Genomic DNA, 15,577 nt, shown 5'->3' with positions numbered 1-15,577 from the left:
AACAATGAATGAGTGGAAGCCCAAAATCTCTGTAAATGTTTATGAAAATTAATAAAATATAATTATAGAAAGAAAAAAAAAGAGCATTGAGAAAAAGCAAGGAGGTTTTTCCAACAGAAGAACAAATTTTGTTATTGTTTTAAAAAAAAAAAAAGAATAATCCAATTTATTACTTCAACGAAGTATAGCCTCAGTTGTCCACTGAATGCCTCCTATGAATCAGCAGCCCTTAATAACTCAGCTCAAAAGAATTCATTTACAATTATCCTCATGCAAGATTCTACCTATAAATCAGTGTCAAGTAATCCCATGATAGTAAAACAAAAGAAAGCAAAAGAAAAACACAACGCTAACCCATATCCACCATCTCGGAATCAATTCTGACTCCTGATGGTCCTTCATCGCATGTCTGAGACGGCAAGTCTTGGATTCAAGCTATCACCCGTGGTGAGCCGGTCCAACAAGTAACACTACTTGTTACAACAAGTAACAGGGCTCCTCCTGGGAAAAAGGGACTCAAGACCCCTGAGTGATGATCCTGGCTATCACGGAACCAGTGTGAGCTTGGAGATGCTCTTGGATATCCCGATATAGTACCGAATTGGATGTTGAGGGCACTAAGTGAAACATCTGAAGGAGACTCTGGTCTTTAATATTCTGTGTAACGTTTACCACATGCAAATTACTTCCCAGGTATTATGAAGAAATAAGAATAAACACATACAACATGATCTATGCACTCAGAGCTTACTGATACCTAAGCTTTTTAAGATCTACAATGAATACAATATTTACTGAAAATTGTGGTGATTTTTTGTTAGGTGCCAACAAGTTGACCTGTGACTCTATCGTCCCTATGAACAACAGATCTGAACCTGGTCGTTCATGTGCCATTCTCACCATCTCTGATATACGGATGCCCACTGCAAGCTGAAAACCAGACTATGAACACGTCCCAGGAAGTTCTGAAGCACTGACTCTCTTTTAACATCTTGTAGTGGTTCTGTGATCTTTGTGTGCACTTGAGTAATCCGCTTGTGAGCCTGGGGGTGGCAGCTCGGCTCCTGGACGCGGCCAGGCTGGGTCTACATCCCTTCTTTTTCAGTGACTGCAGTGTTACTTACTCTGTGCCAGTGACATCGGCTTTCTCAGAGGCACACATCTCACTGGAGAAATAAGGATAATCAGGGCCCTTTCTCGTGCTCTCAATAACTAGACGAGAACATCTCTGAGGAGTGGAGCACGTGGGTGAGACGTGCTCGGTGATGGCTGCCTCCCCAACCTCCAGAAACCTGAATATGTCAAGGTTCGTGAGAGGTGTCAGAGATAGAAAAACTTCACTGTCACAACTTTCTTATAAAGTAAGAAGTAAAAGCATCTACGTCTTTGAGCTGATTCTTCAGAGTTCTGGAAGTTAGCACGCCATTGGTGAGGTTCTGCAGGAATTTAATAAGTAAAATGAGGCAAGACCACTATTAACTTTCATTGAACGTTTGCAGGTACAGCATCTCCTGGGCGGCTTGTCCCTCCCTCCCTCTGCTCTTTCAAATGAAAGATTCCAGGGACGCTCTGGCTGGTAGACCTTCTGATCAGCAGCTAAGATGCTTCTCGCCAAGCCCCCAGTATGGCCGCCTTTTATTCCCCTTCTCTGGAGACCTCACTCTTGGTGGAGCACTGCAAGTGGCTTAAGGGCAGGGCCAGTTGTCACGTGCATGGCTCCTGAACTCATGATGACCCCATGTGGTGTCAGGGGCCCTCCACAGGGTTTTCAATGACTGCGTTGGGAATCTGAACCTTTCTTCTGAGGTCCCTCAGGGCTCAAATCTCCAACCTTTTGGGGAAGTAGCCAAGCATACCTCTCAGGAGTCCTTTGGAAGTCAACTTTTGTTTCATTTAACTCTGGGCACATCATACATGTCTAACATTATGCCTTACACAGTTAAACCAAGACCAAATGCACGGTTCCTAGTTCACTCCCACTCACAGTAACCCGAAGGGGCAGGATGGAGTCGAACTGCCCTCCGGGGTTCCCAAGGCTGGAAAGCTTCTCCTGCACCATTCCTTCATGGAGTCCCAGGTGAGTTCAAACCGCCGACCTTTCAGTGAACAGCTGACTGTCTCAGTCACTGTCCCAGCAGGTCTCTATATCCAAAGGCAAACAGTTTGAAACCACCAGCTGTTTCATGGAAGATGGCCAAACTTGTCCCATGCAATTTACAGCCTCAGAAGAACTCGCTGGAAGGTCAGATATGAGTTGGTTCTGACTCGATGGAATTGACAAGAGTGATGCCAAAGGTGTGAAAATTGCCAAGTCTTTGTCTAAAATCAAGACCTGGTTAACTGTGGAGAAATACCCCATTCATCTTGATACCCAAGGTGTTGGGAGACCCCTTTGCAGTGGGAGCCTGGGGACCTGTCTCCCTGAAGGAGGGACAGAGGCACCTGCCAGGAGCCACGGCCTCCAGCTGCATCCTGAGCGAGCTGTCCCTACTCCTACCCTTCTGTGCACACCAGCCACCAAGTTAAAAGAATGGGAGTAAAGAAGGAATTGTGGACTATGGGGCATTTTCCTCTTTCTCTGTCAATAAATGAGAACTAAAAATTTTAAAAAAGCAAGCACCACATGAAAGCTTCTTCACGAAGCAAGCTTAACATCACAGAGGGAAGCGAGGCAGCTGGGCACTGTTATTGTGTCCCCAGTCAATCAGGCACCAGGAGGGGCGCATCAGCAGGGCACCTGCAGGCTAAGACACACACTTAACCCCGGCTTCCATCGCTGCACCTTCCTGCACCAACTCCCTCCTCTTGCAGCCGGCACCGAGCACGTCATGGATGTAACAGACCATTTTCAATCTAAATCTCGTTATAGATTAATAAGGAAACGTTTTCTTGCTTATTATGCAATTTATCACGATGAAAATTACACTGGACTCCTCAAGGCTACGCGCTGATACATTCACTTATTCAGAGCGGTGTACGCAGTCATACTAATCTTGGTGACTGAAAAGGATGTAATAGCCAGATTTAAACTACCTCCAGAAAAACTACAGTGTTTGTGTCTCCGGACACTTAATGCAGAGAAAACATGAAGGGATCGTTATGTTCACCGATACGAACTTCACAGACATTTCTTTAAACACCAAATATTTAATACTAAGCATGGGGAGTAAAAAACCTACAATACACCGTCACTTCTCCTAGGGAATAGAGCTAAGAGTGAAGACTGTGGAAACTGGGCATAGGTCAGATTTAAAAATATGTTATCAACAAATTAAAATGTGGACAATGAGACAATGTTGTGGTTTCTCTTGATAAACCAGGATGGCGATGGGGACTTCTGGGAGGACTGTCTGGCAGTTGCAGCTGAGAAGTGAGACATAGAAAACACTGGAACTATGTTCAGGGCGGTTTTGCACAAAGCCCAGCTGGCTCTCACTACCACGACAAACACAACAGCTCCCGTTTCCACCTAATCCTTAACGCGTTTCCACACACTTTTAAACTGGCAACCGTGCTTAGAAACATGTACAGGAAGTCTATAGCTGTCATTTGCGGCAATATTAAACATACAACTGTATTATCTAGCAGTTCCTAGACAGGGGCTCCTGGGCCCAGTGATGGAGCAGGAGGGAAATTCTGAAGGCACGAGAATGCCTTCTATCTCAGGTGTTGTGTGATTACAGTTATACATTTGCAGGAACCCATCCAACTTGACACTTCAAATGGGTGCATTTCACTGTGTTCCAATGAACTTTTTTTAAAAAATTGGGTTTAAAGATGATTAAGATTATGAAGGAGGTGTTGCCCAAACTATCTGGACAGATCTTTGGTAAAACATTTTTTGTTCCAAGCATCAAATATGCATATCAGTTTCTTTACAAACCATATATTCATCGCTAATTGTTGAGTCAGCTCCGACTCAAAGTGGCCTGAGTACAATAGACGAAAACATGATTGTTGGTATGTTTGAGTCCACTGTTATAACTAGTGTGTATATTATTACTATCTAATAGTATTAGGTATGTAATTAATCATTATATAATTAGGCATATTATTAGACAATTCTGTCACAAAGTACTATTTACTGGCTCAATATAAAATTCTAATAGGGTGAAAAATGGCAGAAAAAGAATTCCTTTTAATGGTCCATTTCTGAAATTTCACCTGGTGAAATTTTTTTTGCTATTTTTATCTCTTCAATATGCATGATTTATCAAAGCTCTCCTGCCCTTTCCCTCCAAAACAGCAGTCACGAGCTAACCGAACGGGAGACGAGAACCTACTTGGCAAGTTGCTTCTCTGCGTCAGCACAAAGTTCGAGAAGGCCCATCAGAACGGCAGACACGTCCATGTAAGGCTCCCACACGGTGAAGCCCCGACCAATGAGATCAATAGCTGTTCTCCGGATGGTGCTGTGTGGAGGAAGCTTGGGACTCGGGGGCTGTAGCAGAAGAAATGTCAATGCCTTGCCTAAAATGACAAAATGAAACAGACAACAATACAGTCATTTTACTCTCACATTGTTTTCCTTGAAAGACATTTTCAAAACATAAACTACTTTTGATATCTTCTTCTGAACTGAAAAAGAGTAGCAAGACTACAAAATAAATTTTGTTTGTAGTCTGTTGAGCCACATACTTTGAAGAGTTACAACATTTTATGTCACTTTCTAAAGGATTTTAATTATATAACAATTACATACTGTTACAGTGGTGAACAAAATCTATTGCAACAGACCTATTTATAGTGTTAAGAAGAAAAGCTGTCACTTCCAGGACTAAATCATTTTGACCCAAGTCATTGTACTTTTAATTGTCTCATGCATATGAAAGCTGGGCAATGAATAAGGAACACTGAAGGACTGGTGTGTTTGAGTTAGGGCATTTGCAAAGACTACTGGATGTTCTGTGAACAAATAAATCATCTACCTTGAAGGAAGTGCAATCAGAGGGCTCCTCAGAGGCAAGGATGGGGAAACTTTCTCTCACATATTTTGGGCATGGTAACAGGTGGTACCAGCCCCTGGAGAAGGGCATCATGCTTCGAGTAATATAAGGTCAGTGAAAAAGATGAAGACCCTCAATGACATGGTCTAATGTAGTGGCTGCAAAAATGGACTCTAGCAGATCAACAACCGTGCGGACACGGGAGGACCGGGAAGGCTTGGGGTCTGTTGTGTACACGGTCACTGTGATCAGAGGTAATTGGAAGTGTCTGGAGTTGATCTTTCACTATGAATTTTCCTAGCCATTACCTGACTTAGTGAGAGTGGGCATGTTAGTCTATCCACAAGACGATTGGTTTATCTTGCTAATATATAGAGCAGCTCTGGTCACAGAGACATATCTTCTGGTATCGCTGAAAAAAGCAGCAAAAGAATGTAGGATTCCTTCTTGCTCCAGCTTCACCTACCACAGCAACACCTACAACAGCAACCCCTATGGCCAAACTGGAGAACTGCCACGAGATGGGAAATTGAGCGGCGAGCCAATATTGGCAGGACTAAGAACTTCGCTGGACAACTGGATATGGAAAAACAACAATGGCAGCACTGAGAACTTGGGGAAAGTGGCCTTAAGCTACAAAGCTCAAGGCTGAAGTGCTTGCATGCACATTTCAGGAGTTGTGTAACTGTGTTCTGTTATTAATCCAGATTACAACCTTTTAATTTCCCCAATATGGTTCTGTGAGGTCTGTGAGCTATTACATCAGATTTTGAATGCAGCAAAGCTGTGAGATTGGTGTTGAGATGAGTACAAAGAGGTACCGGAGCGTGAGGGACATGTCTGGCTTCATGGGAGTTGGTTCTGTGTTACTGATGCTGTGTACAGAGGTTGTTCCCTTTTGTGAAGATGGTAAAGGTCAGATATGACCATCACTATGTTGCCCTAACTCTTTTTTATAGTTGGTCGTACTGTTAGGGTTTTTATGTTATTAGGACATTAGAAGCTGTGCTATACTGATATTTCAGATACTAGTAGGGTCTTCCATGGTGGATTGGCTCCAGCAGAGTATCCAGATTAAACTGGCTAGGAAGAAAAGCCTGGCAATCTACGGCCAAAAACATCAGCCAATGACAACCCAACAAATCACAACAGTCGCATCTGAGATGGACTATAGACTTTATTGCATTATGTATGGACTCCCCAAGAGTCAAGTACTAGCAAAAGCCTTTTAACCTTTTATACACATTGACTTAGCAATCTTCTTATTAGGAAATTATCCTAAGGAAATAGCTTGAGCTTTAGAAAAAGATCTGTGTGCGGTGACGTATGGGGTAATATTATTTAGAATATTGTAAATATCTAAAAATAGTTGGTGGATGATTAATATGGTACAGTCATATGATGGAACATTATGTACTCCGAATGTTTTCTGTATAAAACAAAATGGAATAGATTGAACAAGACATAATTAAAATACATGGAACTTAAAACTGTATATAAAACATGAAGACGACAGATATGATTCCATTCTTTACAAGGAGGGGAAACAGATAAAAGAACAAGCACATTTAATTAACACAGCACCTATGGTGTGTGAGAGATGTCAGGCAGGGAATGTTCAGGAATCCCACAGATCCAAGGGCCTGATGCTTAACCTAGTGCAGGAGGGGATGGAAGGCTTGTCCATCCTGGGTGGGAAATGATATTCTAGCTTTGACTTGAAGGATGTGTAGGCATGACTCAATGGAAGACAGAAGGAAATACTATCATAGGTGATGGAAAGTCACTGGAGAAAGTGAACACGAGAAGCTGGAGGTGGAGGAGTAGCAAGAGAAGAAGCAAAGGTCTTAATAATGATGTTAAGGAGTTTATGTTTATGTTATGAGCAACAGAAAGACACGGACGGGAGGAAGATAATCAGACTTGTGTTTAGAAAGAGTTGAAGTGGAGTTGCAGAGAAGTGAAGGACATTGTAAAGACAAGATCAAAGTCTGAATGTACTCTGCAAATTCCAATTCTTAATCTTGTTTCAGCCACGGACACTCTGAGCATGAGCTGAAGGCCATCAATCTTCCTTTGAAAACTGTATACATGTCAACAGATTAAAGGGAGTTTGATATGGCAGGAAAATCTTCGGGCATGTGGGTGTATGTGTATATAGGAGACAATGGCCAAGAAGTGGAAGGCAGATGAGGTTTAACTGTGTGGCATCAGGTTAGACAGGTGATCAGAGCCAGATCACAAAGGGCCTTCTAATCCGTGCTAAGGTATTTGTTTATTCTGGAGGCAGCGCAGGACCTTACGCAAAAGAAGGAAGGGACATCATCAGGTTTTCTTTGTAGAAAGATCAATACTACTGTGCTTGTTTTGAGATCAGAAAGGGGAAAGATCTAGTAGATTTTTACCTATTCATTCTCAGATAAATGGAATTAAGTCTAAAAACAAAAGTCAAACTTAATGGCAGTGAGTTGGCTCCCACCCTTCACTGGGGTTCTGAGGCTGTAAATTAAAACCAGAGAAGACCGGCCCTCCTCCCATGGAGCTGTTCCGAGAGCTCCAGAGTCAAGCTGTTCGGGGGTTGATTGTGCAGCTTGCTATGAATTATATCATCAGAACTTCCAAATGGGATTGATTTGAATTTTTGGGATAGACTTTAAGAGTTCTTGTCTATTTCTAGGTTTGGACAGCTCAGGTCCATGGAGTGAGTCCTAGTCTCTGTCCCCGTCCTCAGAGTCTCTGACAATATGATGGGGCCACAGTACACATCTCAGTCGCCAATCTATGCTCTTCCCTATCTTATATCTTCATTTATGATACACTATTCAAGTAATTATGCAAAGCTACGACCTTTACCATCTATCTCAAATATGTTGTTGTTGTGTATCACAGAGTTGGAACCGGCCCATAGCTGACATTTCGGCAGTTTTTCAGAGGCAGTAAATTACACAGGGGAGATTGTTCATCCTATATATAATGGAATAGAATAGAATAGAATAGAATAGAATAGAATAGAATAGAATAGAATAGAATAGAATAGAATAGAATAGAATAGAATAGAATAAATAGAATATATAGAATAGTATAGAATAGAATTTTAGATACACACACACACACGTAATATATACATATATCCTCCTCCTCTGAATTAAGGAATTATTTAGCTGCAGTTAACAGGAAAAGCAGCACATTTTATGCTTTATCTTTCTCATAAAAATGAGACAGCCCTGTCACATGCAGCATCTAAAAATAGCACACCATGGCTCCTCAGAATTTTTCCCTTCTCTCTTAGTTGCATCACAGTCATGAAGTGACTAAGGACACATGCAGCACCCACCTTCCAAGACAGAGAAGAAGGAAGTGCTGGGAAAACGGCACTTAAGTCAAGGTCCCTTTTAAAGTCTAGCTACATCTTCACGATTCCGGCATTTGAAAGGCAGAATGGGAAGTGTCTATTTTTCAGCTGGACACCAATTCCAACAGCACTGAAGTTCTGTTCTCATGCAAGAGAACAGATATTGGGTAGATAGCTGGCAATTACTACCTTATCATCTATGCTTACTTTAGAATGAGAGCCTTTTTTTAAAGTAAAGCAATTATTTTCCATACATTTAATTTAACAAACAATAAACAACCTTTGTATATTCATTCTATGACCTTAAACTAATTTTATTTTAAAATAATTTTTCTTCTCCTTTTTTAAACTGGCTTATTTTGTTTTAAACTCTTCCATATTTGCTAAATAGGTAATTTTCCTGGGCTATATGAGAAAAATACAAATAAATAAACCCTCTGTTTGCCATCTGCCTTGGCACAATGCCATATACACAGTTAAGTACTTAATACTTTTACTACTTTGGTAAATATTGAGAATTACTTCAACAGTTACATAGCGAGGCAGCCAGCACACTCAACCAAATAAACCACAGACCAGAAATTTCTAGGAGCTTACTGCAGTACTGTACTGGTTCATGCCAGAGTTTATATGCCTCTTTAGTGAAACAGGAAAAAAAGATACCAAGAATGCAGTAAGTCTTTTCATAAAGCTAAAGGAATTACATTTAAAGAATTGTATATCCAGAGATTATATTCTTACTACCTTTCTTAGGGAATAACCATTCCTTTCATAAAGTGGTAAGAACAGTAGTATTTTTTTAATGTTTATATTCTTCAATTTAAAAGATTTATGATGTACACTAAATCACTATTTTTTTTTTCAATTTTACTAACTCAATGATATCCAAAAGTCTGGAAACTACTGTCATTTTTAAATAGATTGACTGTCCTGAATAACTGGGTGACTTCTACTGGAAAGGCTGCAATGAATAGGTAAATTCTGCTCTCAGCTCGTTGGTGGTGCTGTTGTTAAGTGCCGTTGAGTACAACTTATAGCAACTCTACGAACAAATGACCTGAACCCTGTATTATAACTACCTTCTGTTTATAGAGTTTCCAGAGGCATGTGATTTAGGAAGTGGATGCCAGTCCTGCTTCCAAACCTGAATCAATCTGGGAGCTCCACCAAACGGTCCATGATGGGTAACCATCATGGTATTTCGCACACCAGTGGCTCTTAAGTGAGAATAAAAAAAGGCTTATAACTTAAAGAGTATAGAGTTCACCATTCTATGAGTTAATATGGGATTTCCAATGAGCAAATTATTGGTCTTTATCTAGAAAATAATTGAGTAGTTCATATACTTGCACTGCTTTATGGTAAGATTTAGGATACAGCATACTTGTCCCCTCCCCCATGCTCTAGTGGCAGTTCCAAACGAACCACTAAAATAGAGACAGGTCGCAGAGGGACTCAGAACACTGCAGCATGAAGCAAAACAAAAGAAAACCCTTTAGAAGGCAGAAGCACAAAAATCCAGCATTAGATAAATCACAATTAAGTGAGCCCTACTGACTGTGGAGAAACTAATTCTGTTGTCACGCAGTCAAGAGTAATAACAATAGCTCATATTTTAGTGTTATTTTAGCTCAAGCTTTCTAAACATCTGTGTCCACCTTTAATCTTACTGTTTTTCAAAAGTGCTACAAAACAGCAAAACTGCAAGAAAATGTTTACACTTTTCTGCTATGGCAAAAATACTAAAAAGGAGGAAAAGACTGAAACAAAAATAGCAAAATGAAGCTTTTGTAAGCGATGGTTATAAAACTGACAGCATCATACCCTAAGTTGTTTCTTGCTAAATCTTTCCCAATAATGAACTGATCAACAGGAAAACAAAACAAAAACCAAAAAAACCCCTGTCAATTTTTTAAAACTTTTGTTTTCTCTGGTTGGTTATGATGACTTATTCTTTTAAAAGATTAAGACACAAGTCATAAAGCAACACACACACACACACACACACACACACAAACACACACACACTTTCTCTCTCTCTCTCTCTTTAAGGTAATTACCTAATTATCCTGTGTTTTGGCAATTTGACTTGTTTCAGCCTTACTACTAATTATTTGATGGCCTTAAGTTACCGCAATCACAATAAAAACGGTAACAAATAAAGATTACCCCACCACTAATACTATCCAACTGCTGTAATTATACAATGAAGACTCATCATGGTCTTCCTAAACAAAACTCAGCTCTCTCCCCCTAGAAGCTACTCACTTCTCAAATCCATATTTATCCTTATCACAACATTTATTAACACAGTCAACATTTATTGAATACCTATTATTTGCCAACACTAAACAATAAAAACAAAACAAAAATAAACTACATTGCTGAGAAGGGCCATTGAGTTGATGGATTCACAAGGCCCATTCTCTTGCTTTGTTCAAGTTCATTGCTGTAGCTTCAATCCATGTCCTTAAGGGTCTTCCTTTTTTTGTTGACTCTCCATTTTATCAAGCATGATGTTTTTCTCTAGGGACTGATCACTACTGATAATATGTCCAAAGACTGTGAGACACAACTCCATGGCATATTCATTATTTTTTACCAACACCATAATTCAAAAGCATCAATTCTTCTTTGGTCTTCTTTCTTCAGTGTCCACAGCTTCAAGCAGGTACACCTTTGTTTTTTAATCCTTTAAAGAGACTTTCTGGGGCATATTTACTCAATACAGTACAGTTTGATTTCTTGATTGTTGCTATCAAGGATGCTGATTGTAGACACAAGTAAAAGGAAATTGTTGACAACTTCAGACTTTTCTCTATTGATGAAGATGTTCTTTATTGGTCTAAATATGAAAATTTTTGTTTTCTGTCTTTGCTATTAATCAGTAAGTGCTTCAAGTCTTCATTGAAGACTTCAATGGCTTCAATGCTGTGTCATCTGCACATCACAAGTATATCTGTATTGCTGGTTAACTGCTTATTCTCTCTTCTGTATCTAAGGCTGTAGTCTTCGCAATTGCTTGCTCTGCATCAGAGAGCTGGACAGTGACTAGGGATGAAAGATAATTGATGCCTTTGAGCTGTGGTGTTGGAGAAGAGTGTTGAATATACCATGGACTGTCAGGAAAATACACAGGTTCATTCTAGAGAGGGTAAAGCCAACCTGCTCGTTGGAGGTAAGGATTCTGAGGCTTTGTCTGACATAGTTTGGGCGTGCAGCAAGGAGGGACCAGTCCTTGGAGAGGGAAGTCACGGTCAGGCTTGGAAAGGTGGAGGGACAGAGAAAGAGAGGAAGACCCTCAACAAGATGAATTGATACAGTGCCTGGGGTGATGAGGGTCAGTGTGTCAGAGACAGTAAAATTGGCACAGGATAGAACAGGTCTCCTGTAAAGTGCTAAAGAGCAAAGGTGTCAGGTTAAAGACTAAGGTGTTCCTGACTCAGGCCAGCTCAAATCCAAACGTCATTACCATCACACTGAAACTGACCCACAGCTGACCCTGCAGCAGGCCTTTGGAGGTTGAAAGCAGCATGAGAAGAGACTGCCCATCTATATTTTCTATTGAGTCCCTAGTTGTACTAGAAACAGCAGAGAGGAGCCAGGTTTCAGTCAGAAGTTCACCTCTCTACAAATTTTGCCACCAGAACTCCAAAGTATTTTAAATTGCTCACTATGCCTCTGAAAGTCAGACGATGAATGACCAAGAGGCAATGCCTCTGAGTTGTGGTATTGGAGAAGCACTGAATGTACAACATGAGTACCACGTGTACCATGAACTGCCAAAGAAACAAACATATCTGTTCTTGGAGGAAGAATAACGCAGGGTTCTGCTCAGACACAAACATGACAAAACTCTGTCTCATACACTTTGGGTTTGTTGTCGGCAGGGGCCAGTCCTTGGAAGAAGACCTCATAGTAGGAAAGCAGAGGGTTAGTAAAAGGTAAGAAGGCTGTGGGCAGACAAAGTGAACACCACAATGAGCTTAAGCAGCGCCCATGCTAATGGCACAGGTCCAAGACAGGGTAAGGCTCAGATCTGTTGCTCATCAGGTCACTATAAATAAGAGTTTGTTCAAGGCCACCTAACAACAACTATCTTGAAGCATCAAGAACTCTTGGGAATTTGGGGATCAACTCACAGGTAGTTTCAAGAGGCAGTTCTACCTGTCATGAGCACTCAAACATTCTTCGTTCTTCTAGGTGGTATAGCACTGGTCTGTGCATTTGCTGTACAGAGATAACTCGTGGTTGCTGTGATGCTAAACACTGTGACACTGATGTGTCAAATGCGAGAATGGTTACCCATGGTGGACAGTGTTTGGTGGAGCTCCCCAAGTAAAACAAACTTGGAAGCAGAAGTGGCATCCACTTCCGAAATAGCTTGCCTCCAGAAACTATGAAATTTGGAGAAACGATAAGAGTTAAATAAGTGTCCAGGTTTCTTGTTCATAGGGTGACTATAGTCGTCTATGACTCGATGACACCTAACAACAACAACATCCTTCCAGAAGACAGGAAGAGGAACAGGAAGATGGAAGAGATGGGTAGACCACAGGAAATGACACTGCCATGCCGCAGGGGGCACCTCTCTGGTGGTGCAAATCTACCAGTGGTTCCACAGGAGGAAGACAGGCACTCTCCTCCTGCGCAATTTACACCCCCCCCAAAAAAAACCCAACCCTGCTAGAGGGTCAGCTATGAGTTGGTTTCAACTGGATAGCCATGAATTTCAAGTTTTGATGGAGGAATAAATGGAATGACAGTGAAAACGAAGAGGGATTTTGCTTAAAGAGTGTACCAGGAGCACTGGACGTAAGAGAAACCAGTGCTTATGGAAAACCAACGGCCCCTGCAGGGAGAGTCAAGAATAAGATTTTAAAAGAGAAGTCAGAGTCAAACCACATGTAACAAAGGAGGGCATGTTTTCTTACTGGAATAATTACAAAATCATAGCATTTTTTAAAGACTTTTTCAGAGACATCAGAGATGATTTATGATTGTTCACTGCTGGTATGAATAGACAGGACTGCGTTCTTGGACGCTGGTCCCTTCAAAAGCCAGTTAATAGGTTAAGACTTAAAAAGACTTGAAAAGACTTACTTAAGACTTAAAAAAGAGCCATGGGTGAGGAAATGGACACTATTCATTTCTGGCTCTGAAGAGTAGAAAAGGGGGAGGAAGGTCATATTAAAAGAATACATTAATTAACAGCTCAATTACAAGGACATTCCTATGGGAGAAGATATTCTACGCACTTTAAACCAAATGAATTTATGATGATTTGTGACATTACAATGAGTGCAAAATGAATTAATAATGATTAACCACTTATTTCAAAGTGTAATCAAGTGAATGAAGCCATTTCCCACTTACAATGTCCATCAAAGGACAAAGACAGCCAAGTGTCACATAGAAGTCTACTTCTCTGCTTTGCATGGGTGATGGATTCAATTAAAAAGACTTCTAACGTACCATAATTTCTCAATCCATTCGTTTGTGGTTGGACTTTTGGGCTGTTTCCATGTTCTTGCAACGGTGAATAATGCTGCTATGAACATTGGTGTACAAATCTCAGTTTGTGCCTCAGTTCTCATACTCTCAGGGTATATTCCAAGTAGTGGAATAGCTGGGTCATATGGAATTTCTATGTTCAGCAGATGGAGTACTATGCAGTATGCAGGAGCAATAACTTTGTAAATTATTACCTAACTTGGGAGGGACTGGAGAGCATTATGCTGAGTGAACTAACTCAGTTCCACAAGGATAAATATTGTTATTGTAGAATGAGTATAAGGATCCAGGAGGGTGGGAGAGGCTGGAAGCAGAGGGATATGGATGTAAAGGGGGAAGAGGGGATTAATCATTGGGTTGTGCAATTTGATGGGGTGAGGGAAATTGAAAGAATTTGTTCGAATTCGTATTAGAATTTTGTAAGTAAATTAATGAAAAGAAAAAAGTCAACTTGAGGAGGGTGAAGGGAGGGAGGGGGGTAAAATGTGCATCAATGAATGAATGAAAATCTAGCTTTTCTGTAAACTTTTGTTAAAATGATAATTAAAGTAAAAAAATTTTTATTAAAAAATACTTCTAATGTACTATGTATTATCATGGATAAAGAATGACTAGCAAACATTTCTATAATTAAATGTTCTATATTAGTGCAATTATAAAAAAGTTCTTTTGCATATTTTATATCTTTGCTTACATAAAACCTCATTATTTCTATAACAGAGTATAAAATAACAGTTAAATTGGAAAACTAGTTTAAATATCTTTTACAAAGATACTTAAAAACTCATTAATTGACTATCAGTTTAATCAAAACAGTCCTAATTCAAAGAAATTAGCTGTTCCCAGTCCAATAATTAGAAGAGTATAAAGTTCAAACTCTATTTGATTCTTTCCATATTTTTTTCTATTCTACTGAACTCCAATCATTACTCATGTGTCACCTTGTAGTAACTCATGAGTTTCTGTAATGTGGGGTGTAATATTGCCAGTATTTCAAATACCAGTAGATCACCACGGTGTACACATTTCAGCACAGTCCTAAACTAAGACAGAAAAGGAAGAAAGATTAGGTGACATATTTTTAAAAATGAAAAACCAAACCCATTTCCAATGAGCTGATTCCAACTCATGTCACGTCTATAGGGCAGAGCTGAGTTAGTGTACTGGGGTCCCAAGGTTGTAAATATTATTACACAAGCCAACTGCCATATCTTCACTTGTGAAACAGCTGCTGAGTTTGAACCATCCACCTTCTGGTTAGCAGCAAAGTTCTTTAAACACTTTAAGTCAAGAGGGGCAATGGAAACCTTACGAATTATAGGTGAAGATTGTCTTACTTCCTTGCTGTAGATATACTACCCAATATACTATCCATCAGAAGGGGACAATTGCGGGAGAAGGACATTGTGTTTGGAGAAACAGAAAGCCAATGAAGGTGTGGGAGACCCTGGTGAGATGAACGGACACACAGTGGCATCAACAACGACCTTGAACATGCTGGAGATTATGAGTCAATGCCAGCTATCCTATCTATCTACTTTCAACTGAAATAGCTTTCTCATATGTGAAAATTAACCTTATTTTTCTTTGGGCATTTAACATACTTGTGGTAGCCGACTAAAAACATTTAACTCTCCTATAAACAAAATGAGGCTCAATCCCAAGAAGACAAAGATTCTCACCACTGGACCAATTGGCAGCATCAGGATGGATGGTGAAGAGATTGAGATTGCTCACAGTTTTAGTCTGCTTGGCTCCACAATCA

At 40.2% G+C, this 15,577-nt stretch overlaps 1 protein-coding gene across 2 annotated transcripts in view; it reads right to left on the bottom strand.

Annotated features, from left to right (window-relative positions):
- The window catches only part of WDR7 (WD repeat domain 7), a 349,149-nt gene that overhangs the window by 108,983 nt on the left and 224,589 nt on the right, over positions 1-15,577 (bottom strand). For both annotated transcript variants that reach the window (XM_006891734.1, XM_006891735.1), the window contains one exon: positions 4,284-4,470. In XM_006891734.1, coding sequence (XP_006891796.1) covers positions 4,284-4,470 — 187 coding nt within the window. The remainder of the gene's footprint in view (positions 1-4,283; positions 4,471-15,577) is intronic.

The sequence above is a fragment of the Elephantulus edwardii genome, unplaced genomic scaffold (assembly GCF_000299155.1).
Source record: "Elephantulus edwardii isolate Elephantulus edwardi_28Jun2011 unplaced genomic scaffold, EleEdw1.0 scaffold00103, whole genome shotgun sequence".
NCBI classification, from domain to species: Eukaryota; Metazoa; Chordata; class Mammalia; order Macroscelidea; family Macroscelididae; genus Elephantulus; species Elephantulus edwardii.
The sequence above is the reverse complement of the archived record's forward strand: the minus strand, read 5'-3'. Positions and strand labels throughout refer to the sequence as shown.